The 23,525-nt window shown below is 36.5% G+C and overlaps 1 protein-coding gene across 1 annotated transcript in view; it reads right to left on the bottom strand.

Moving 5' to 3' along the window:
- MEOX2 (mesenchyme homeobox 2) overlaps positions 1 to 12,196 on the bottom strand; it is a 67,033-nt gene extending 54,837 nt beyond the window's left edge. The window contains exon 1 of the mRNA XM_047851040.1: positions 11,400 to 12,196. Coding sequence (XP_047706996.1) covers positions 11,400 to 11,913 — 514 coding nt within the window. The 5' untranslated portion in view covers positions 11,914 to 12,196. The remainder of the gene's footprint in view (positions 1 to 11,399) is intronic.
- Between the last annotated feature and the right edge of the window lie 11,329 nt (positions 12,197 to 23,525).

Here is a 23,525-nt window from a genome sequence, read left to right on the forward strand (position 1 = left end):
CTGAGCCACCCAGGCACCCCCAACTGTATTTTTGATATTTACTTTTGTGTTTTGAGGTTCTAGTAAAAACCAAGGATCTGGAAATCATTATGAAAGGTCATTGTTACAGTGTTTCAGAAGTTGTATGGTTCAACGTATTGGAGAGGAGCAGACGGCTTTGGTGTTTACAGATTGTGAAGAAGATGGGTGTGGGCAGGAAAGGAGGAGAAATAAGGAAGGTAGGGCTGGCTAGCAAAGGCAAAATGGCCAACCACTAATATTTCTGAGTATTTTCTATGCAAGAAGACTGCATTCAAATAAAAACTAAGATCAATACTTATCCAAGAACAGAGATAAAGTTGATGACTTGTGACAAGGGAGAGTTTCTAAGTGTCTACTCAGAGCTATTCATTATTTTGAACACAAAAAAACTAGTAATACTTTATAGGTAAAGCCCAATTTAGCAAAATTTACTTGAGTTAAAAATTTTAAAACAGAAAACAGATTCTTCAATTCACAAATGGTTACCCAAAATACTATTCTGTTTACATAAGTATCTATTATAGATATAATACAACAAAGTCCAGCTGCACATTACCAGATATTCAACTTTAAAAATGCTATGATTTATTGTATGAGGTGTTAAAAATATACAGGTTGGGGCGCCTGGGTGGCTCAGTCGGTTAAGCGTCCGACTTTGGCTCAGGTCACAATGTCACGGTTTGTGAGTTCGAGCCCCACGTCAGGCTTGTGCTGACAGTTCAGAGCCTGGAGCCTGCTTTGGATTTTGTGTCTCCTTCTCTCTCTGCCCCTCCCCAACTTGTGCTCTGTCTCTCTATGTCTCTCAAAAAATAAATAAAAGTAAAAAAAATTTTTTTTAATATACAGGCTAATTGGTAATTGATAAGAAGAAGTATGTCATTACAAAACTAAAGCTCGGAAAGTATAACAGTGTTTATATTCATAAAAACAGAATGAAAACTGACTGAGGTAACCATAAAATCAGATTTAGAGAGAGGTAGTTTACACCCAAGTAAAGCACTTTGTCAAATTCCATTTTATTCACTCAAAAGCAGTAGCCAACATTTTAAATGATGCTGAAATTTATTTTTATTGGGAAGACTAAAAACTTAAGGTTTCACAATATTTTATGAGATTTTCCTTTTAAGGGCACTAGGCTGAAGTCAGGATATGGAAGTTCAGCTTCCACTACTTGGCTGAGTGGACAGACATTACTTAATTTCTCTGGGCACATTCTCTCATCTAGGAAATACATTCATTGAACTGGGTGATGCCTTGGGAGTCTTCTGGTATCTTGATAATTCAGACTTTAATAACCTATTTAAACATTAAAGATTACAACTCATTAAGAGAACGAACCAACCAAGCCTACCTTGAAATCTAAGAATAATGAACTAGATAATGTCATCGGCCCTTTCTTATCACTGCTGTGTATTATGGAACATTTAATGTTCTGTTTGTCTTCCTGGACCCCTCTCCCTACATCCTCTCAGCCCTTCCATTATCCAACAGAGAAGCAATCACTGGTCATTTGAATTCTCTAACTTTAACGATTATATTGCTATGAATCCAGAAACTTTGAAGTGTTAACTCTGGCATTTAGAATTTTAGTACAGTATTTGATTTTTACTTATTTGAAAGTAACTGCCTCAGACCATCAGATATAATAAAATTTCCCGAAAGTACTTTTCTGAATTCCTCACATTGAACTGTGGGTGTAGGAGAGGTGACTAAGCTTATCAGAGTGAAATCGCCCATCACCTAGGACTTGCAGCTCAGGTGAGTAATATAAACAAAATCTCGGGGCGCCTGGGTGGCGCAGTCGGTTAAGCATCCGACTTCAGCCGGGTCGCGGTCTTGCGGTCCGTGAGTTCGAGCCCCGCGTCAGGCTCTGGGCTGATGGCTCGGAGCCTGGAGCCTGTTTCCGATTCTGTGTCTCCCTCTCCCTCTGCCCCTCCCCCGTTCATGCTCTGTCTCTCTCTGTCCCAAAAAAAATAAATAAAACGTTGAAAAAAAATTTTTTTTAAATCTCAAAAATTTATTAAATATAAGTAAACACACAAATGAGTAAAATATTGTTGCTTTTTTTCCAAGAAAAACAAAATTATCAAATAAAACTGCTTCTATTCATTTTATGAGGGATATATTGTTAGCTTGTCGTGCTATCTGCATATTTACCTTTCATGAGGGTCTCCAAATGAGACCACCAAAATTAAAAGGAACTACAATATGTAAATTATCTCTGCAGGAAACTTTATAATATGGCAGAAAGAATGTCATGCCTATCCTCCTAGTTACTGAAAACAGAGACCTGAAATTTCATTGTCATATTCAAATCCCTTTGATTTAAGTTCTGCTCCCTTTTGACTAAATAAACACCCCTCTGTAATGTTCCTCTTGAAAACAAGTGTTTGATGGAAAAGTGGCAGGAGACACCGGAGAAAGAAGGTTAGGCGATGCCCAAGCAAAAAAGGCTGTGGAATGGGAATCTTAAGGGTGATTAAGTGAAGGAAGGTTGTCTCTTACACAACTTGGTCTACAACTTACTCTCCATTTCCGGAAAATGGCATGGGACTTACAGTTCTAGCGACAGTGGCAGATTATTTTAAATCTGTAGCTATCTTTTAGGCAAGCAACATTCCCTATAGCAATAGTAGTAGTAAAATACAAATAAACAGGCAACATAAGAGAGAGTTTGTTTTCAGGTGGGGCACACCCATGACATAACTGCATCTACCCTGATATAAAAATAACAACACTTACTGACCCAGACCTTGTTCTAAGTGCTTTATATTCATTAACTCACTTTAATTTTTAGGAAACTACAGAACAGAGAAGTTAAATCACAGCTAACAAGAGAATTAGCAAGACATTGGGGTTCTCCCAGATTTACACTGACATTTCTCCTCGGCAGCCTGCATTCCTCTATGACTCCTATGGATTTCATTACCAAGACTAGTGTGGTCTGCTTCATTGTCTTCTGATTATATTTGGCCAATGGAAGACAACAAATGGAGATTGGAAGGCATAAAGATCGTTTACTGGATGATATTTGATACTGGCTGCAATCTTCCACCTGAGGTCCCCACTTTGCCAGAAGCCTTCTGTCCTGCTGCTCTCCCCAGATTCTGGATTCTTTCAATAGCTCCCTCTATTTGCCACCTCAGGTTTAGAGAAGCTAATGGTTTCCAAATGTGGTCAGACCCTGGATGATTGACCATTTCCTGTTGCTTTCCAACATACTGCTCACCATCAAAGAGTCATCATCAAACTCTCTTCATCTTCAGTTATCCCTTTGAGTGTACCATCTATTTTCTTGTCTGACAGGATAACTAAGAAATAAGATAAATCCTTCAAGATTTATCAACTATTGGCTAATTAAGCAAAAACAATCACACACACACACACACACACACACACACACACACACAAATGTCTCTGTTACTTTTTATTCTCCCAAACATCTGAGAATGCAAGAATAAGTTTGGTAATGGTCATCTTCCAAGAACAAAGAATAGTTTAAAAGAAAAGATATCTGTAATTCCCTGAATTTTGAAAGCGGACGTCCAAAAGGTGATAATCCTGGAAATGTGCACAGAGCAGGACCCCACATTTGGATGCCTAACCTCTGGCTTTCCTGTCATTTCAATCTATCGCAACGACTTACATCTAGATGCTGTCTAGTTTAATGCATCCAGACCCATTTGTATTTCATATTAAAAAATTCCCAAAGTAAACATACCCTGTAGTTGGAGAGATATTAATTGCTGAAGACAGTAAACATACTGAGAACTCATTTTAATTTTGAAAAATATTAAATAAAGGGAGACATCACTTAATTTTAATCTATCCAGTTACTAGTAAAGCTCTCTTTACATGGTTCTTAAAATGTGGAAGCCATTTGCTAAATTATCGGTGTCCTAAAAAATCAAGGCTACATTTTATCTACTTAGTTCCGACTAAGTTTCTGATCACACAATTCTATTTTGCTAAACTTCACATTTTAGCTATCAAAATAAAATCAGTCATTTCTGAAATTTACTTGGTATTCACTGTTCATTTGGTAAGAGTCACTACCCATTGTACTTTTTCTTTTAACTAATAAGAATATACATCAGTTTAATTTGATAGTTTTTCAGGAGGCTAAGAATGATAATCTAAAAGTTTACTGAACAGTCCAGACAATATAAGAAGCTGCCTCTATAGACATTTGACTACACCACTACGTTTGCAAATAGCTATCACTTTGCAAAAAACTAAGTTTTTATTTGGGTGTCGTTTCTGGCAAAGCTTTAAGGCTACATTTTCAAAGAGCAAAATTCCAGGCCTTTAAAATTCTACTGGCATCCACCCGCCTAAGCTGGACCCTCCTCTACGTTTCCACAGAGCCTGAGAGAGAGATGACTTCATCTTAATCATTTTCTTGCCCACAGTCATGTAAGATAACTGAGGGGTTTTCTTTTCTTAGAGCATTATGGGATCTCTTGAAGTGTGTGGAGAATAATGAGCTAGAGGAAGAGAAAAACAAAAGAAAACAAAAACTGCAGGGGAGTTGGCAGATTTGACTTTAATGACTATCATTGATTACCAGCTTCGGCCCGTTGGACTCTCCACACAGCTGTATACGTTTCAAACCTAATATTTTACTTTCTAACTGGAACATTTAACATCATGTTGAGGTCTCTAATGTGGATGCTCCACTTCAGATGATCTCTTATCAAGAAATTAAGTTTGGAGTTCTACCAATTTATTATTGTGTGTTTATACATATATATCTTCATATAAACAGATTTTTTAAAAGCGTGCTTGAAGAATAGCTGCCATGTCCTAGTTAATTTAGCACCCTCCCTGTTTTCTCTTCACCACTAACCTTTCTACTAAAACACAGCAGAAACTAATAACTATGAAAAAATAACTCCTTATATTCATAATTCCAGCCAATCTAATTCACCCAAGCTTCAAGAAACATACCTAAAACATATTAGAAAGAAAGCTTACGAAAACAAAGAGGACATTTAAATACATTTGAAACATTCAAATTGAGTTGATTCTATGAAATTTTGAAGAGCAATGATTTTTTAATTTAAATCTGTAATCAAAACCCTAACGGTTTTACCACTATCACTTATTCCCTTGTAAACTTTTACAGTAAAAGTAAAATTCTAAGGATATAAGAATTAAGTCACCAAAATACACAAATAGCTTAGAATGATTAAACTTTTAGGAAATGCTAACTTTTTAAAGAAGCACAGCAATAATATCATGTAGGTTAAGATCAGATTTATTAATTTTTAGACCTAAGCTGATTATTTCTGAAAGTATTTTTCCTCTCTTTCATACAAAGTCTTCCCAAGAATGTACTCATATAATACAGATTTTACTTGATGATTCTCGTTCATATGCACACGTAAGAAATAAAAAAAGTGTATCATAAATTATTTTCAAACCCTATGAAAACCAGTATTCTAATACACGATACCAAATTTACAGAGTAATGTGTAAATTCAGAAATATTATATTGCTGTGGAAAATGTAACATCATAAATGAAAGTTTTGTGAATAATCAGAAACTTTTTTTACATATTTAAAATTCTAAACAGAGAAATTAATAATTGACCCATTCGACCACATATGAATGCATACTCTTACCAAGTAACTTTCTGTTAATTTAGTAACAAATATATCAAAAGGTTTCAAATAGAAATACTTTAAATTTAAAAGCTATGTCTCAAATTTATACAGATGGATCAATAGACATATTTTTGGTTATTTTGTATCTTAAAATACTATCAAACACTACTTACCGAAAGGGAAAATAAATTCCCTACGCTTTTATAACATAAGTGGAAACCATTAGAGAAAGGGGCATTAGATTTAAATTAATTCTGCTTCCACATAGGTAATGCAAATTGAAGGCTGAGACCTAAATGACCTTTACCATTGTAAGTTTTGCTCCATGAGAGCAATAAAATATTCTGCAAGGTTTTCTCCAGTTGGATTTTGAACCTCACCGATGACTAAGATTTAGGAGTAGCGGGGAATGTTGCCACTGACTTTTCTTTATGGTGTTCCTCCATCCCTGCGTGCGGGTTTTAGTTTAATACAACTATTCCAGATAGTCATAAGAGCATCATAACAAAAACAGGAAAATTGTTAGTGCTTCCTTTTCTTTACAACCTTTACAGAAAGCTTATTATTGATAACTAAGCCATACTAATGACTAAAGCACAGAATACGGAGAAATAAGTTGTGACAATAAAATGTGTTTTATTGGTTAAATGCATTAAGTAGGAAATACATCATATCTACCTCAATTTCTAATTTGCGGACTTTGGTCTTGGTTAGTATGTCACCTTTTTTTAAATATTTAATTTAATTTTATTTTTATTTTAACCACTAGAATCAGTCACAAGTACCATAATGCAGGAAATATAATTTAACTGGCCAGTCAAGAATTAATCCTTCTTATTTTATGATTTCAATCAAGGGGGGAAAATGCTACTCTTGATAGGCTCACTTCATGTGCTAATATATTTTCCCAGAAAATATTTTACTATTATAAAAAAACATTATGGTAAAAATATAGAAAATTTGAGAGAGATAAATCATCCACAACTATTAACTCAACAAATATTAAGAATTCCTAAATGTATTTTATTCTCTAATATTTTCCCATTCTTAGCATGCATCATTCATAGATGTTTATAATCATTATAGCAATGCTTAGAAGAGAGACACGCTCTGAAATTTTAGAAATAACTACCTAAGTGAACACAGTGTAAAAACTAAAATACATTATTCTACTATATTTAAGTTCTCATTTGAAATGAAAACCTAAAAAGTCCTCACATCTTTGTTTCTGGCTGCCATTTTTAATACAGTTAATAAAATTGCACAGCATATATATGTCTTAATATAGTAAATGAATAAAAATGGCACCATTACCAGGCCAGGTACATGTAATAGATTTATATGTGGGACTTTTTACATTATTCAGCTATTAATTCATATACAAGTTATTTCTCAAATTAAAAAAAAAAGTTAATTTTTATATTAAATATGGAATTAGTCTCTCAAATTTCCCTGGATCTAAGGGGAAAACTTTATCTGCTTTCGCGATTTCACTTTTTGTATAACATTACTTTCTTAGAGCATTTAGAACCTATAGTAAACATTATGTTATTATAAATGCCAATGCTTTGATGAAGGGTCCATGTTTCCAAATCACACAGAGGGAAAAGAGGGTAATATACTTAAAACGTTTTTTTTTTCTTTTTTCAGTTTATTAGTAGAGATCACCTTACAGGGTGCCAACTTAATGGTTTCCATTGAAAGTTACTATAAGTAAATATTAAAATTTTAAATATTCAGCACTGGGTTTTTAACCCAAATGAAAGTTTTAGCAGTACCATGGCAAGTATTTAATGTTTTTCTTTTTCAAATGAACTATAAATAAAGATAGTTACAAAGATTTCAAAACCATTTCCATTTTTATTTGCATTATTCCTTCCACTCATTGCTAACTTTCAACAATAAGGCACCTTAATTCTAAAGGGAATGCTGGTCTTGACTTTTGAGTGTAATCATTTGAGACACTCATGGAGGTCAATGGTACTTAGAATTTTTTATGTCAGGTCACCATTTTAAAATGTTCACACCTAAAATTAATCTACCACTCTCTAAGAAAAAGACTTAAATGACATTTTTTTTTATTCCATAGATTTGAGACACTTAATTTGTTCAATATTCTTCAATAATTATCAAGATCCAATAAACTTTTTTTTAATTCTAAAACAAATGCTGAAAAGCCATAGTCCAGTAACATAGAGATAATAATATTAAAGTAATTATTCTTCCTTTCATAAAACATGATTGAATTATCTGGAAAAAATCACAATACGGTACCAGAGTTAGAGTGGGTAAGACATTGCTCTGTATTTAAGTTCCAGCTTATTAAAGTAATACTTGCTTGTCATTCTGCATAGCCAAGCATAGAGGCAGATATAATTTGATAACAAATATTTTATGATTATTGTAACTATAAATATTTCTAATTTTACAAGAATCTAATATTATTCCAAACCTTATAAAATCCACATCCCCAAACCTCCCTTCTTTTTAAATATAATTTTGATTTTTTAATAAAATATGTAGTTATTCAACTAATTTGAATAAGAAATATTTACATATTTACACTGTATATTGCCTGCATAAAAAGTAAAGTTAAATTGACTAACCTGTTTTCATTATTTTAACTAAAAGTGGACAGTTTATACCTATTACTACATTGCTTGGAGAACAATCAAATGTAATTGAAACCAAGTAATTCACACTATTTATAGACATTTTTTCAGAATCACCTGCTTTGTATAGATTGTTTTAAGTGCAGTTGTAAAGTTTTGATTTTTAAGAGTTCCTTTGAAGACATCACAGATGTTGGCTTTGCTAATAATGCTGGAAAGCATAGGAGGTTCAAAGTTGCAAAAATGTTTAACACATATAAAAAATAACAATGTGCGTCTCCATTAAACTTGGCTATTTTCAATTGTCAATAAACTATAATGAAAGCCCAAAGTCCATAAATAGTTGTTTCTAGACACTTAAGCTTCTTGAGTTTGCATATGTGTGTGTTTGGGAGGGGGGGGTGCAAGTAAATGCACACTGGAAAATGTTACATATTATAGTTTTTGCATCGTTACCATGAATAAAAATTTAGGTAATTTTTTCAATATTTTATGCTGCTTAAAATTCTATTCGAATTTCACAGGGTCATGCACACATATACATACACATACAATCTGGATATTACAAGTAAGGATACAGAATTTTGGTTCTGACTTTGCCTTGGATTTGTGTACTACATTTACTTTCAATTATAAACATATAGTAATTATAAACTTTCTAACAAAATATAAGTGGTCTCTACTATTCATGATACAATTTTAAAATTTCAAGAGTTCAGAAATTAATCTAATTTTTAAAAATATTGAAATATTAAAACTGTGCTACAAGCAATATGAGATATACATGTTAATAACATGTCAAAATTATAGTGTTTTTCTACATTGCTTTAGTTTCCACTGGATCAGGATGCCCTTATAATACTATGATATGAAGTAACTGTAACATTAATATGGAAGACCAACTGAAATATCACAGGAGAAAGATATCTTGAATCTAAATCTATCTAAAGATCTAACAAATATTAACACAAATAATGAAACTGCCAAATCAAATTTTATTTTTAATGAGTATGCATATATTTAACTGAAAACCATCACCATCTTTCCTTTTAGTTAGTCAAAAAGTTCTTTCAAAATGTCCCAGCATGAATGGAAAACGCTCATCCTAACTCCCCAGTGATTCTACCCTGGGTGATGACGAACTGTATTTCCCACTCAAGATCTCATCTATTAATACTTTATGTAGCTGATGCAAATTTTTGTGCTTGTTCTTCCAGCATGCTAATTAGTTTCAACATATAAATATAAACTTAGTTTGTTATATGGTTATTTCCCACCAAAAGAGGATAGCACTATTAGTTTTCTTAAGAAACTTATCACAATAATTCAAGGGAACCTGTTCTTGAATCCCACTTTCTCTATTTGCCTCTGACCAAAATAATATGTGCCTATATGAAAATTCGGTTTACCAGAAGAAGCGTAGGTGCATTGATTCAGTTCAGGAAACATAAGGAACAGCCCATCATAGGTTTTTCACTGCATGAAGTTAAATGAACAGTAAGAGATTCTGTGAATTGCAAAAATGGACTGACTAACCTGAACTGGGATCTGCTTCCAAAAAAGTTACATTGATATCAAATGCTGAGCGTAAGACATGAACACTATTTTAAAACTGACTTAAAAAAAAAATGAAGATGGAAACCATGGTTAACCTCTCAACTCTGTCTTAAGAGAGTTTCACTTACAGTTGGTAAAAACCATTAGAAATGAATGATACTGCTGGTAAGTTTCTAACATAGAAACTAATTTGTGATGGAGCATTAAAAGTTCACCCCTGACCTTGAAAAGTAGAAGCTGAATTTTAAGTTTGTGATAGAAGAATGTATCTCAGGCTAACGCTGAAGAACCAGTGATAGCTCAGCTGCAAAGGCACATGAAGTATGCGCCTCAAATTGCCATTTACGTGGGATCTTACCTAAAGCGTTATAAAAAACAAAAACAAAAACAAAACACGTTCCAATCCTTCACATTAATATCTGCAGTTACCTTCTAGGACTTGTTAAACCAATCCCGCAAAGGAAGAACACTACGTAAATATTATACTGACCCAATGACACTTTCCAGAAAGCTGGAACGCAGGTTGCGATAGCTACAGAAGAAAATTCACAACTCCCTTAATTGTAAAGTATCTTTTAACAATTTCACAACGTACAGATTGTTAAGGGCCTTACGGAGTTGCCCGAAAAACTTCAGTTCGTCGGAACTGCTACAGTTTACTTGGCAGTCTATGCTTTCAAGCATCTGCGTTTAGTAAAGTTCCCTTTTGCGTGGCTACTCAAGTTATGCCCACGTAGATCAGCGCCTCCGGCGCGCACCCTCGCACACCAGCCTCAAGCACGTAGAGAACCAACATTACCCCGGTTGCTGTGTGTTTCCAGAAACTTGCCTCCCCTAATACTCAGCTGGAGGAGAGCTTACTTTCCACATTGGCAACTCAGAGATTCTATTTAGATTAGCACCACACGAACACAACTACGATTAAAAAATCGTTTTTTTCCTCAAGAGTTTGATCATGTATTTATTTACCAATCTCTGACACATTCCTTAAAATCATCTGAATTCCTAGATTGTCTTCTTCCCCAAGAAAGGGAAATTTTTACCATTTGGAATAGGGTGCTATTTAAAGAACTCTGAAATCAGAATAATAAAAAAAAAACTAAAACTTTTTTTTTCTCATACGTGCTGCCAAGTTCCACTGCAAGTTCCAAATATTGTGCAATAATTTGGAAATCCAGTTAACGATGGGAAAAATCGAGCCACTCGGAGTCGGGAACTTGCAAGGGAAAAGTCAAGGAGCGGCAGCCGCACGCACGCCCAGCGGACGCTGCATCCCAGGGTGCACTCCCCTCCCCACCTCTCAGATGGAAGGTCACGCTTCGCAATCGATTTCACATACTGTCACTTGTCCTTTTTTTTCTTAACCCTCTGGTAAACTAGTTGGAACCTTGGAGAGCTTAACGCCGTTGGCTGCAGGGTTGCGCTTGGAGAAACACGTGCCCCCAAGTAACAGGACGAAAGCAGCCCCACCGAATCTGGCGGCGGGGAGCCAGAGAGGGCAAGACGTATACCATATTCCCTGCTTCCTCACAGTAGTGTGAGAATCTTCCCAGTCATCTCCCCGCCCCCTTTCGCCGACAGTGCCCGGCGCGCCCTTACCTGAACTATCGCTTTTCCTTTTGCCGCCACTTCTCTTCTCCGCCTCCGCGGGTGACAGCGCCTGGCGGCCGTAGTCCCCTGGCGCGCACGCAGCCCCGGTCGGGGTGCTGGAACCCAAGCTGGAAGAATTGGAACACAGGACCGGCGGGCTGCTCCCCAGCTCCGGGGGCCCTCCCGAATCCGGCTGGAGGCAGAGGCTGTGACGAGCCGCACTCGGGGGGGAGGACATCTGCGGGAGGTGCCAGTTGGTTTGCAGAGCTTGGTGCTGCTGCTGCTGGTGGTGGTGGTGGTGATGATGGTGGTGATGGTGGTGCCCCCTGTGATGCTGGCTGGCAAACATGCCCTCCTCGTTGGGGTATCCCGCGATTATGCAAGACGAGGAAGAAGTGGAGAGCTCGGGGTAGGACATATGGTCAGATCTTCCATGGAGGGCGAGAGAGGACTGGGAAAACGGGTGCAAGCCTTGCGCCGTGGCGTGAGGGCTGCGCAGGCAGCCAAAGAGCGGGTGTTCCATAGCATGCAAGTCTCAGGTTCCAGGCAGAAGACTTCACGATGGTTCCAAACGCTACCACCCTGTCACTTTTCACTAGAAATCGTGTTTTCCCCCTCCCAAATAAATAGCCGTTTCTGCAGAGCTCGGATAATTCCGGTCCTGAGCCCTAGCGGCCAGACTCCTTTACATATAAACACTCGGACCTGGAGAAGCTTCCCTTCGAGCTACTCAGATGTCAAGAGTAGGAGAGGTTGAAGCCAAAAGAAGGTGGTCCCAGAGAACTGCTTTCAGGGGGAAACGGCTCTGAGAGGTTATAAATAGAGTGTAATGTGAGCTGGGGGCTGGCTTAGGAGCCCGGCGCTGACCACATGCAAACTCCCTCCAAAACTCCCGCTCAGTCTGCGAAACGCGCTCCCTGTTCCACTTCCTATCTCCCGCTGGACAAACGCAGTGCGTCCACGCCCGCCCGCCCTTGCCAGCCGCCAAGGCTGCAAGCGGCGCGCCTGGCGCCTCAACCCGAGCCCGGGCGTACAGCGGTTCTCCCCTCCCGTGCCCGGCGGCCAAGGTGCTCCGCGGCGCACGTCACCCCAACTCTGCACTCAGTGTCCGGCCCTCTCCCTTCTCTTGAGAAAGATGTCTTGTCAGTGCCACTTGGGCACTGGCACCTGCAGGATAGCTAGGGGTACGGCTAGCTCTTGAGGAGCACGAAAGGGGAAGTAGAGTTAAGGAAAAAGATCAGAGCTAGCCTGGCGCGCGCTCAGAAGTGTCTCAAACTCTACATCAACGCGTGCCCTGGGCGCAGCGGCGCGCCTAGCTTTTCGCAGCTGTCGTCCCTGGGTGGGTTGTTAATGGGCTCGTATCTGGCGCCCGAGGTTTCTGGGAAATTCTTCTCGGCAGAAAAGCGCTATTCACAGCGCGAAAAGAGAGAAACCTGGTGGGGCAGGTGAAAACCGAGGAGCGGCGAGAGTTGCAGTTATCTAGAGACGCGGGCATCCTCACCTGCGGTGCCAGGTGGGGTCTTTGTTCCTGGGCTTTCCGAATATGTCCTCCTTGCTTTGCACAATGTCCTTCGCCCTGCTTTCCTGGTCCGAGTCAATCTCCTAGCCATTTGTCCACCCAAAACTTCGGTCAGGAAAATCCGAAGTGATACCGTCCTGGTAACATGTGATGTGTATAGGGCACGCACATTTTCAGTCTTTCCCCTCAGGAGCCAGCCCAGGTCTCCTCACCTCCCTCCAGAAATTCACCCTCTTCCGCTCGAAACTAAATCAGCTAATGGTACAGCTTCTACCCCCGCAAACCGCCATGGTTCCACTTACTGGGAAATTTTATGCTTTGATATCCACCAAAGCTCACTAAACCTGGGTGCTGCTTCAGGTCTCCCAGGTTACAATCTTGCATCATACAAAATGAGTTAGAAAACTTGCCGCCAGTTAATTAGTATGAGCGACGGCTGGTCTTTAATACTGCCACTTGCTTGAGGGGTGACACTGTCTGCTGGGGGCAGAGTCGTTTACACAAAGCAAGCAAGCAAGCCGCACGTAATGAGCTACAGGAACAGTCAAGTCCTGCCTGGGACGTGTGGCATCAGAAGATCCGCGCGCACCTATACTGCCCAGGACCCTCAAGATGCCACCAGCAGTGTAACCCGTTATTTTCATTGTCTCAGGTGTCCTGAGGATGGCTACTAGGTCTTTGAAGTTGTTAATGGGATTAATGAGGACAGCAAACCAAGCCAGCCATCTGGTTTGGATTAGGAAAAAGTATTGATGAATCTTTGAGAAGTGTCCCCAAGGCAGAACCTTTCCCTCCACCGGTCCCTCAGGTTTCAGCCTACCTCTCTTGTCTTTTAAGCCCTACTGCAGAATAGTGGCCTCTCCATAAACCTTTACATCCGTGTGAAAGTTCGAATTGTTTTCCATTGCTTAGAGGTGGGATGTGGTGGGGGTGATCAGGAATTCTGAGATTTGTAAGCGCTGCTTTCTTTAACGGAAATTGAGCCCTATTTTGAGGGAAATTAGTTTTGCAGACTTCGTTAAAAAAAAAAAAAAAGCTAAAACTTTTGTTCACCAGCTGCTCAGCTTTTCAGTCTGGGTTTGAGCTGGAACCTGCTGCAAGCGTTTGACGGTAAGACTTTCTTTGCCGATACATTTTGGGAATCTAATATTGTTTTAGACTTCGAAAGGGGGTGTTCTTCAGGTTGCACGTTTCTAAGGGGTTTAAGCACTCCCAGGATGGCGTCCAGGGCTTAGATCTTAAGAATGTTTCTTCCTGCCACTCCCCACGCCCTTGGCTCTTTAAGGATAAAAAAAAGGAGGGGGTATATTCTTCTAATATGGTCTGAATATTTTTTGAATTTTCATTGTGTTTATGGTTTCAATATGTGCTCTGATATTAAAAGTTGAAGTACAAAGAGCAACACTAAAGTTCCCAAACTTGAGTAGCTCCTCTATAGGGATTATGGGTGAATGCATTAAAGGCTTTATCCAAGGAGAAATTTAGGCAACCATCTCCATAAACAGTAACCAGAAATATTTACGTAATATAATGGTGTCTACTAAAAGCATTATGGAGAATGTCAGACAAGGCGGACTAAATATACCCTGGATCTACACAGATCAACAAAAAAACATCCATAAAGGTCCCCTTTTGGTTTCCATTACAGTGGTTTAGAGGGAGCAAAGCAATTGAGAAATGAATGGGTTTGAATTTAACCAGTGTGCTTCAGGTAACTAGTAAGTAGCAAACACAAACTTTTCATCTCCAGGAGCTGCCAATTCTCCTTGAACCTGTCCAGTGATTGTGCTGGTTTTTTCTCACTTACTGTGTCAGATGTTAACAACATGTCCAGAAATTTCTCTATAACCTGCCTCAGTCAGTCAGCCTCTGGAACTATGGGGCTAGAAGACTGGGAAAGAAAAGTTAGAAAAGATTAGAAAAAGGAGTCTCTTTGAAAAGCACACAATTAAAACAAAGCTAGCAGGAAAGATCTTTTTAATTGGAGACTCAAAACACAGTATCAGTAAAAATGATGAAGTCTAGATTTCTAACAGAAAACATAATATAAGAAACATGTTACTTGAAAAAGTGTGGTTCAAAGAAGAAAGAAAGAAGGTCTTGATGCAGTCCAGTATTAAATATTACTTTTTTTTATTTTCTCGGAATTTCCAAATATATATTAATTATTCCATAAAGTGTTTTTTTTCAAAATTTTCACTTCCTAGAACATTTGGAATAAGAAAAAAATATTGATTTTTATTTTCTAAGCCACAGAAAAAAAATTTAAATGTCCTAACAACAGGAAAGATTCCTAACATTCCCTATAACAACTACTTCAGTGTCCACATCTATATCCCAATTTTGAAAGATGACTTTTTACATTTAATAGCTAATTATATTATGAAGAATGGTAAAAATTACAAAATGTATTATAGAATTTTTGTAGCTTTCATTTTAAACTATAGTCTGGTGTTTATCCTGTATTTATAATATATTTGAATTTTCCTGAAAAATATTCTATTAATACCAGTATTTCATGCAAAGTTTTAATATCAAGCAGTGGATTATAACAATAGCTTGAATATATGAATAATGTAAGCTGCTAGTCTTTTCCAGAAAAAGTAATCAAAACTATTTAAGCATGTGCTAGGCTCTTTAAATTTGACAAATATGTACATGTATTATTCCTTTTGCTTAACAAAACAATATTCAATAGTAAAGGCAGCTTTTTTTTAAATTAAGATATTTTATTTCAAAGAGACTAGAACTTAAATTAAGCAACCTGAAAAGTTTGTTTAAATTTTAAGAATCATGATGCTTCTTTTAAGAGTTGCCATTCTTCTGCACATTTGTGTCATGAGGTATGATGGGAAAAATATTTAAAATTAAGCATAATCTTTAGCTAAAGATATTATAAACTTTGTCTTGCATTTTATCTGCCAGACATATTTACTTCGGTAGCATATAGCCATGATATACGAATTTATGTATGGAAAATTAAATCACAATGGAATTTGTCTATGAAACTTGTGTTGTACATAAAAATATTTTTTTCTACTATATTTCTCCAAGAAATTAACAGTTCTGTCCTTCAGTTCATTCTTCTGAAGTAAAAAAATTTTTAAATATATTAAAATATGCTAAATACTCAATGGTAATTTATGTGATTTATGATGCACTCCATATTTAAGAACTAAGGAACTGCCCTTCTCCAGGAATTATGCAATGTAGTATTTCAGGAACAATTTTGCTATGGCTAATGCATATTATTAGGTGATTCAATATACCTTTACTGATTTTTAAAATAAGTTGCTATTCTTACATAACACTGGTTGGTGCTTTCACGATAAATTTGTTATGTTTCTATATTACTAAATGAATACTTAACCCTTATTTCAAAAAAGTGTGAAATAATACCCAATATACTTTGTTGTCCTAATTTCTGTCTTCTTCCTACATTTAGTTTTCTTTCTTTCATAAATTGGTGGTTTTCTTCATTTCAAGTATCATCTAGTAAATAATGTTCAGAACACTATCATGAAATATAGATTATGAGTGATAATTTTAAATTTATAAGATTTAATTAAAAATTAAAAATATTTGCAATCTTTCATTATTCCAATTACCTTCCACATACATTTTATGACATTTTAATCATCCTTTGGTGTGTATGTAAGGAGTGTCAAAATGAAGAGACACCGACCACCTCTCAAATTTCAAAAACGTCTAAATGAACTTCCTTTTGTCCACCTGTTTTAAATCCAGAATTATTCAACAGTTTTCTTATAATGCACACGGGAAGTAATTACATTCAGTTCCTACATTTTCATTTGTATTCACCTTGTATGTTATTTTTGTTGATAAATGTATCTCACATTGGCTCCCTTATATACCTAGCTGTAAGAAGTATAGGCATACTAATGCAAGACAGTTCCATAATGAAATGCTATATATTGCATTATATATTCTATACCATCAAACTCATAAGCATTAAGTTTCTATCCACAATTTAAGGGAAATAAACCATTTATCTCTCCCATGTCATAAAAAGCAACATTATACTTTTAAGTGGACTGAATTTAGAACAAGTTCATAAATCTCGGAGAAAAAAATCATTCGAAACTAAACACGGGAATTATAGGTAAAACCTTAGTCTTCTGTTTTAAATTTTCCAACTTGAAGAGTTTAACATGACTAATGTAATTCTGGCACAATGGTAAGTTATTCTTCTGTGTTTTTATTTTTCATGCTTCATCAATTTGTAGCATGTTTTATTCTTAAAGTGGTTCTTTCATTTTGAGCTTGAATCACTAAAACTCTCTGTGTTTTAGCTGTGTTGGTATGGCTCTCCCAAAATATTTAATTGCACACTCTAGTTTTATATGATTCCAACTCAGCAAAGAAACACCAGCTGCCTTTGATATCAACACTTTTGTGTGTAGGAATAAAAAAATGTGTATCTGTGTACTATACAAAATAGTTTAGTTAAAGCAAAATACATGAGGTATTATAAAATATTTTTAAGAGTTAATATTAGTACCTTGATAAGCTCAGATGTGTAAAAGATTTTAAGAATACAGAGTATTTTTACACAAGGTAATAGCCATATGAAAATAGGTCAAAACAAGAATGCAAATGATTAAATGACAACTATTTGCTTCTGTCTCACTTGATGTAAGGAATTAGAAAGATGACAGGAGCACAAAATAGGCCAAGAGAAAACCAGAAGAAGGTGTTTAGCAGGTGAAAAGACAGAAAAATAAGATAATCTTAAATATATGAAAAATTATATATTTGATAATACAAATATGTAATTCATAAGCCACATACATTTACAATAATGGTAAAAAGGTCCCAGGTGCATGTTTTAGTTTAATTGGAATTTTAAAAAAGTAATCAGAAAGGTTTATGTTTAAACATATGCATGGCATTTATATTTTTGATAAAAGAGATACTAACAAAATACTGTGCTGAGAAACAGTTTCAAGTAATCAGGTACATATAATGTAAAACTTAGGTACAGAGGGGGTCAATGCCCAGACATGTGCAAGCTACTGAGTATCTGAAATTCTGAGTAATTGGTGCTTTCTTGACTTACAAATCTGTAACCTGAAACTCATTGTAGTCAATTGTTTTTCTAAATTTTATTTATTTTTAGAGAATGATTTCTGCTAAGTTGGGGTAACAGTATATGGGAAGGGAATAAACTGGTTTTCAAAAGCTTTCAGTGGCTGAGAAAAAAGAAAAACAAGAAACCTACTGGGCCAACTGCATCTTAGAGCACTTCAAAGTACAAGGGATTCCAACAGAATCAAACACTAACCAGAACCCTGAAGGAGTATCAGTTCTGAGCCCAGGGCCCAGCATAAGGCAATTACTCACACCATCAGCTAACACTCATTTCCACCAAGTACAGAGACCTGCGATCAAAGTGAAGTTTTCTCTACATTAGGTGAGAACACATAAATATGAGATGAAACTTCTTCAACACAGAATAACACAGAAAAGTCTTTTCCCCTATTTGGCTTATTCATTTTGCATGACCCTTGCCTAATGACTTGAGTGGCAGGAACCACCTTGTTCCAACTCCATGTTTCTAATGACTAATTCTTGAGGCATAAATAATGAACAGGGAAAGAGGGATGTGACTAAAATGGTCAAAACAATGTTAGAATACTTTATGATAAAATACAGTAAAACTTACTACTGATCTTGAAAGTAGACTACATGGTAATGGGAAACCTGAGAGTTTCTTCCTCTAATCTAGAGCAACTGTAGTGATATGTTGCACAAATGCAACAGCATTTCTGCAAATAACTTATTAAGGATGATTATGTGTGCTGGCGACAGTGAAGTTAATGTTCCTATGGAGACATAATCAAAGTCAATTTAAATAAATTTCACCCATAATCAAATACAGTAAAACCTCTACTTACCACAAACAACTTTAATATTTCCCTGATATGTTAAATACAGAGAGATAAAAATGGCACAATTATGACTTTCCAGGATAATTCTTACATTTTGTTTCATGACAGCTCTCATTTGTGGACCAGTATTACCTGTCAATAGCTAATGAAATGCCTGGATTATTCCAAGTTTTGTTCTTAGTCAAATCTTATATCCTATTTTGTTCAGTTAAAAATATGATTTGATCAGGGTAAAAATCGGAAGCCCTTTGGATTTTTAAGATCAGATTTTCCAAAGTATATGGCATATCCTCATCTGACAGACTTTGCCAAGGCAGATGCCCAGGTGGCAACACTTAGAATTGTTTTTTCAGGTCCAAAAATAAACACATAATTAGAAAATGCTGTAAAAATCTCCACTCTTGTATGTGTGGTGACAAAGTCGAAAGTACCTTTAAAAAAGACAAGAAGAAGCACACAGAAGCTAGTAAATGTTACACTCTATAAATCTGAATTAGCTGTTGGTGTTCTTCTTTCTGTAATAATATTAAAGACTTGCCAATCCATGTGTATTTCTTCCTGTAGACTCATTTTTTTTTTAAAATAGCAGATGCCATTACCATCTGGTATTTGTGACCAAATGTAACACAGATATGATTAAAACAAAAAAGTGGGTAAGGTTCCTTGCACTGTACTGGCAATTCCAGTGTTCAAAAATTACTAAATCCGACTTCAGATTAACAAGGCCCATGTCAGTCAGTCTCTTTGTAAACAGCATCACTGCAAACTCAGTTGCTCAAATCAGAAGTAAGATCCCACCCACAACAAGCCCTTCCCTTCTTACGCCTCCCAATTATGCAATCTATCCTCAAGTAGAATAGTAACAATTCTACTTTAATATTAACTAAAATAAGTTAATTACCAATGCCATTACTTTATTTTTTTAATGTTTATTTTTGAGAGAGAGAGAGAGAGAGTGAGCACGAGCAAGCAAGTGGGGGAGGGGCAGAGAGAGATGGGAGAGAGGATCCCAAGCAGACTTCACATTGCTAGTGAAGAGCCTGATACAAGGCTTAAACTCATGAACCTTGAGATCATGACCCGAGCGAAAACCAGAAGTCCAAAGCTTAACCAACTGAGCCACCCAGGCGCCCCTTAGTTAATCGCTAATGCCATTACTTTAATTGGGGCTCTTATCCCTCTTGTTTCCATTACAGAGGATTCCCAATGGTACTCTACTTGCCTAGAGCGTTGCTCCATTTCCAGAGCCAAGAGGGAGCACTGGTTTGACCCTTAACTCTATCACTTTCTAATTATGAGTGCATTCATTTGCTAATGAAAAAGAATACTATGAGGAATTAAATATGATAAGGTTTTGAGTGAACCTAACAAGATGCTGAACATAATGTGTAATAAATTTAAGGTGTATCTAGAGCTGCACGGTTGGAAACAGCAACATGTGACTGTTGAGCATTTGAAATGTAACTTATCCAAATTAACATGTGCTTTAAAAGACTTCATGAGAAATTCACATGATTTCAAAGACTTCATGTGAAATTAATAGGCTTTTATATGGATTGCAATTTAAAATGGTAATTGTTGGATACACTGTACTGAATAAAGTATGTTATTGAGGTTAATTTTCTTCCTTTCTACTTTTTTTTTTAATTTTTTTCAACATTTATTTATTTTTGGGACAGAGAGAGACAGAGCATGAACGGGGGAGGGGCAGAGAGAGAGGGAGACACAGAATCGGAAACAGGCTCCAGGCTCTGAGCCATCAGCCCAGAGCCTGACGCGGGGCTCGAACTCACGGGCCGCGAGATCGTGACCTGGCTGAAGTCGGATGCTTAACCGACTGCGCCACCCAGGCGCCCCCTTCCTTTCTACTTTTTAAAGTAGCTACTCAAATATTTAAAATCACAAAGGTGGCTTGCATTGTATTTCTCTTCAATAGCACTGATCCAAAAGAATAGAAGATGCCATTTAACTTTTTCTCTCTCTCATGCCCCACCACCTTGCAAAAAGGTACCAAATGACATATATATCTGTCAAAATGATGTAGGACCCGAAATATCTCTGTAAGTTGATCCTCTTGACCTCATGAATAGGAGCTTCACAATGTGGTACCACACAAGGAAACCTCCAGCACAAAATCTCAAGGAAACACAGGAAATTCCTGGAGCGGCAAAACATCCTATTTGAAGACATTCAGTTACTCCTTTGTACATCAGGAGCATCATTATTAACTAATTGTTGATATACTTGGAAAAGTTCATTTAGCAACAGTCTTTGCAAAGAAAGAAGAGTCGTGTATTATCCATGATGGACTAGACAATACTGTCACAATGGGTTGACCTCTATATCCTAAGCCTTCACAAAAGTTTAGTTCTTATTCCTACAAATTCTGATACAAGATGGCTGGCTCTCCACACAGCAACCGATCTCATGAATTCGTCATCTCAACATGTTTCTCCAAAATATCACAGCAGGGAAAAACAGAGGTGGAGGGTTACATACCTGGTTTTACATACTTCGATGCAGAAATGATACATGACAATACCTTGCAGGCCAGAATAAAACCTGATATACCTCTAAGGGGTCTGGAAAATATTCTAAAGCACATGACTATTTGGTGAGCAGTAAATGTTTCTGCCACATCAGGCTTTAGCAAACTTCAAATTTGCTCCTAATAGACTTAATTCACACCACTGAGCAATATATTCCTGGAGACTTCTTGGCATCTTATATGAGTGTTTTCTAGCAAGTGTCAGGCACAGAGTAAACACTCAATAATTATATTCAACAGAGTGCTCGGATCTGCAAGTTTCACTTTATCATTAGGCTTTGGTACCCACGGAGCAGCTACCACTAAAGTGTATCTACAATATAACTGCAAAGAAAATTTTAGATGATCAGCCCAGATTCAGTTTTGTTTTCTGTATTTTTTGCTTTGATTTTTGCTCTACAACATAGATTCATCCCTAATTTTCATTGGAATTAGAACATTTGTGTCCATATGTGATGAGAATACGTAATTCCCTCAACTCCAAACAATAAGACATAATAGCAATGAAACAAAATATCCCTGAAACAATTAACATCCTAAAACTTAACATTTAATATCTATGTACATAATTTATACTTGATTCAAATAGTTGGTACATGTAAATTATGCTTAACACTAATTGTTATGTAGGTAATGTCCAGACACAGCTATATCATCGATACCTCAATAATCTGAGACAGCTATGTTAGATAAATATGGATGCTATCTCTTATTATGCTGCTTAAAATCTATATTATTTTAGTACTGAATCTCTTCCTAGTTCCAGAAAGGTTTTGTGCTGATTTATAGTGAAATCTGATATAACACGATAATTTCACATAAAATATGAAAATTTTCTACAGCAATAAATCTTAATTATCTGATGAATTATCTATAAAAAAAAAAAAAAGGAGGGGCGCTGGGGTGGCTCAGTTGGTTAAGCGGTTAAGTGTCTGACTTCAGCTCAGGTCATGATCTTACAGTTCATGAGTTTAAGCCCCACATCAGGCCCTGTGCTGACAGCTCAGAGCCCGGAGCCTGCTTCAGATCCTGGCTCCCTCTCTCTCTGCCCCTCCCCGGCTCATGCTCTGTTTCTGTCTCTCAAAAATAAATAAATGTTAAAAAAATTAACAAGCAAACAAAAAAAATTCACTACAGAAATGCAACTATGTAAAACGAACAGTGAGAAGTACCACAGTTATGACAAATACAGGTAAAGGGGACCTGGTACACCGTCTGCTGAGTGTGCTCTCTTCTCCTCACCTATCACAGGTTTGTGTGTGGCACCTACAAAGAAACAAATGGTTCTAGAGACACAACCTGAAATCCACTAATCATTAAAAGATACAATCAGTCCAATAAAATGGCCCCTGAAATGCCAAACCTGTGTTTTCTTGGCCCATTAATTTACTTGATAGGCACACTTCAGGGGCATATATTTGAGCCACATTATTTTCTTTTATTTTGGCCTTCAAGTGTCTAGCTATCAATTCTTTCAGATTTTCTAATTTTTAAAAAAAATGTATAAAGTTATATTGCCAAAAACTATGAGTGTAGAAATATTTTAGTAGATAATATTTTAATATAATAATCCTGCATTTATCATGAATCCAAATTGGAAAAAATTAGCCGAGAAACATCTCCATAAGGTCTGAAAGGCACAATGCTATTTAATAGAATTGAAAAAGGATCTTGTTGTGATGAGCACTGGGTGTTAGATGTGAGTGATGAATCACTAAATTCTATTCCTGAAACCAACATTACACTATGTGTTAACTATAACTTAAATAAAAACTTGAAACAAAAGAATAAGTGAACTTTAAAAATAAATAAAATAAAAAGGATCTAATCCCTATAGAATTCAGTGCTAGAAAAACAGATTACCAGATAGGAAAAGGACAAAAAGGACACATATTCCTCAATTATCAAGGAAGAAATCCAGATGAGATGATCAAGTAAAATAAAATACTGTATGTTTATTTGTAATGAAAATACAAGCTAAAGAAGAGAGCATTGTCCAACTGCCAAAATGACAAAGTTTAAAAAACAAATTGGTTATAGTGACAAGAATTTAGGAAAATAATAGATCTCATACACTACTGGTAAGACTATAATTAAAACAGATCACTAAGACAAAACTAGCAATAAATAAAAGGCTAAGTGTTGACTCCCCAATT

This window comes from Prionailurus viverrinus, chromosome A2 (assembly GCF_022837055.1).
Source record: "Prionailurus viverrinus isolate Anna chromosome A2, UM_Priviv_1.0, whole genome shotgun sequence".
NCBI lineage: Eukaryota > Metazoa > Chordata > Mammalia > Carnivora > Felidae > Prionailurus > Prionailurus viverrinus.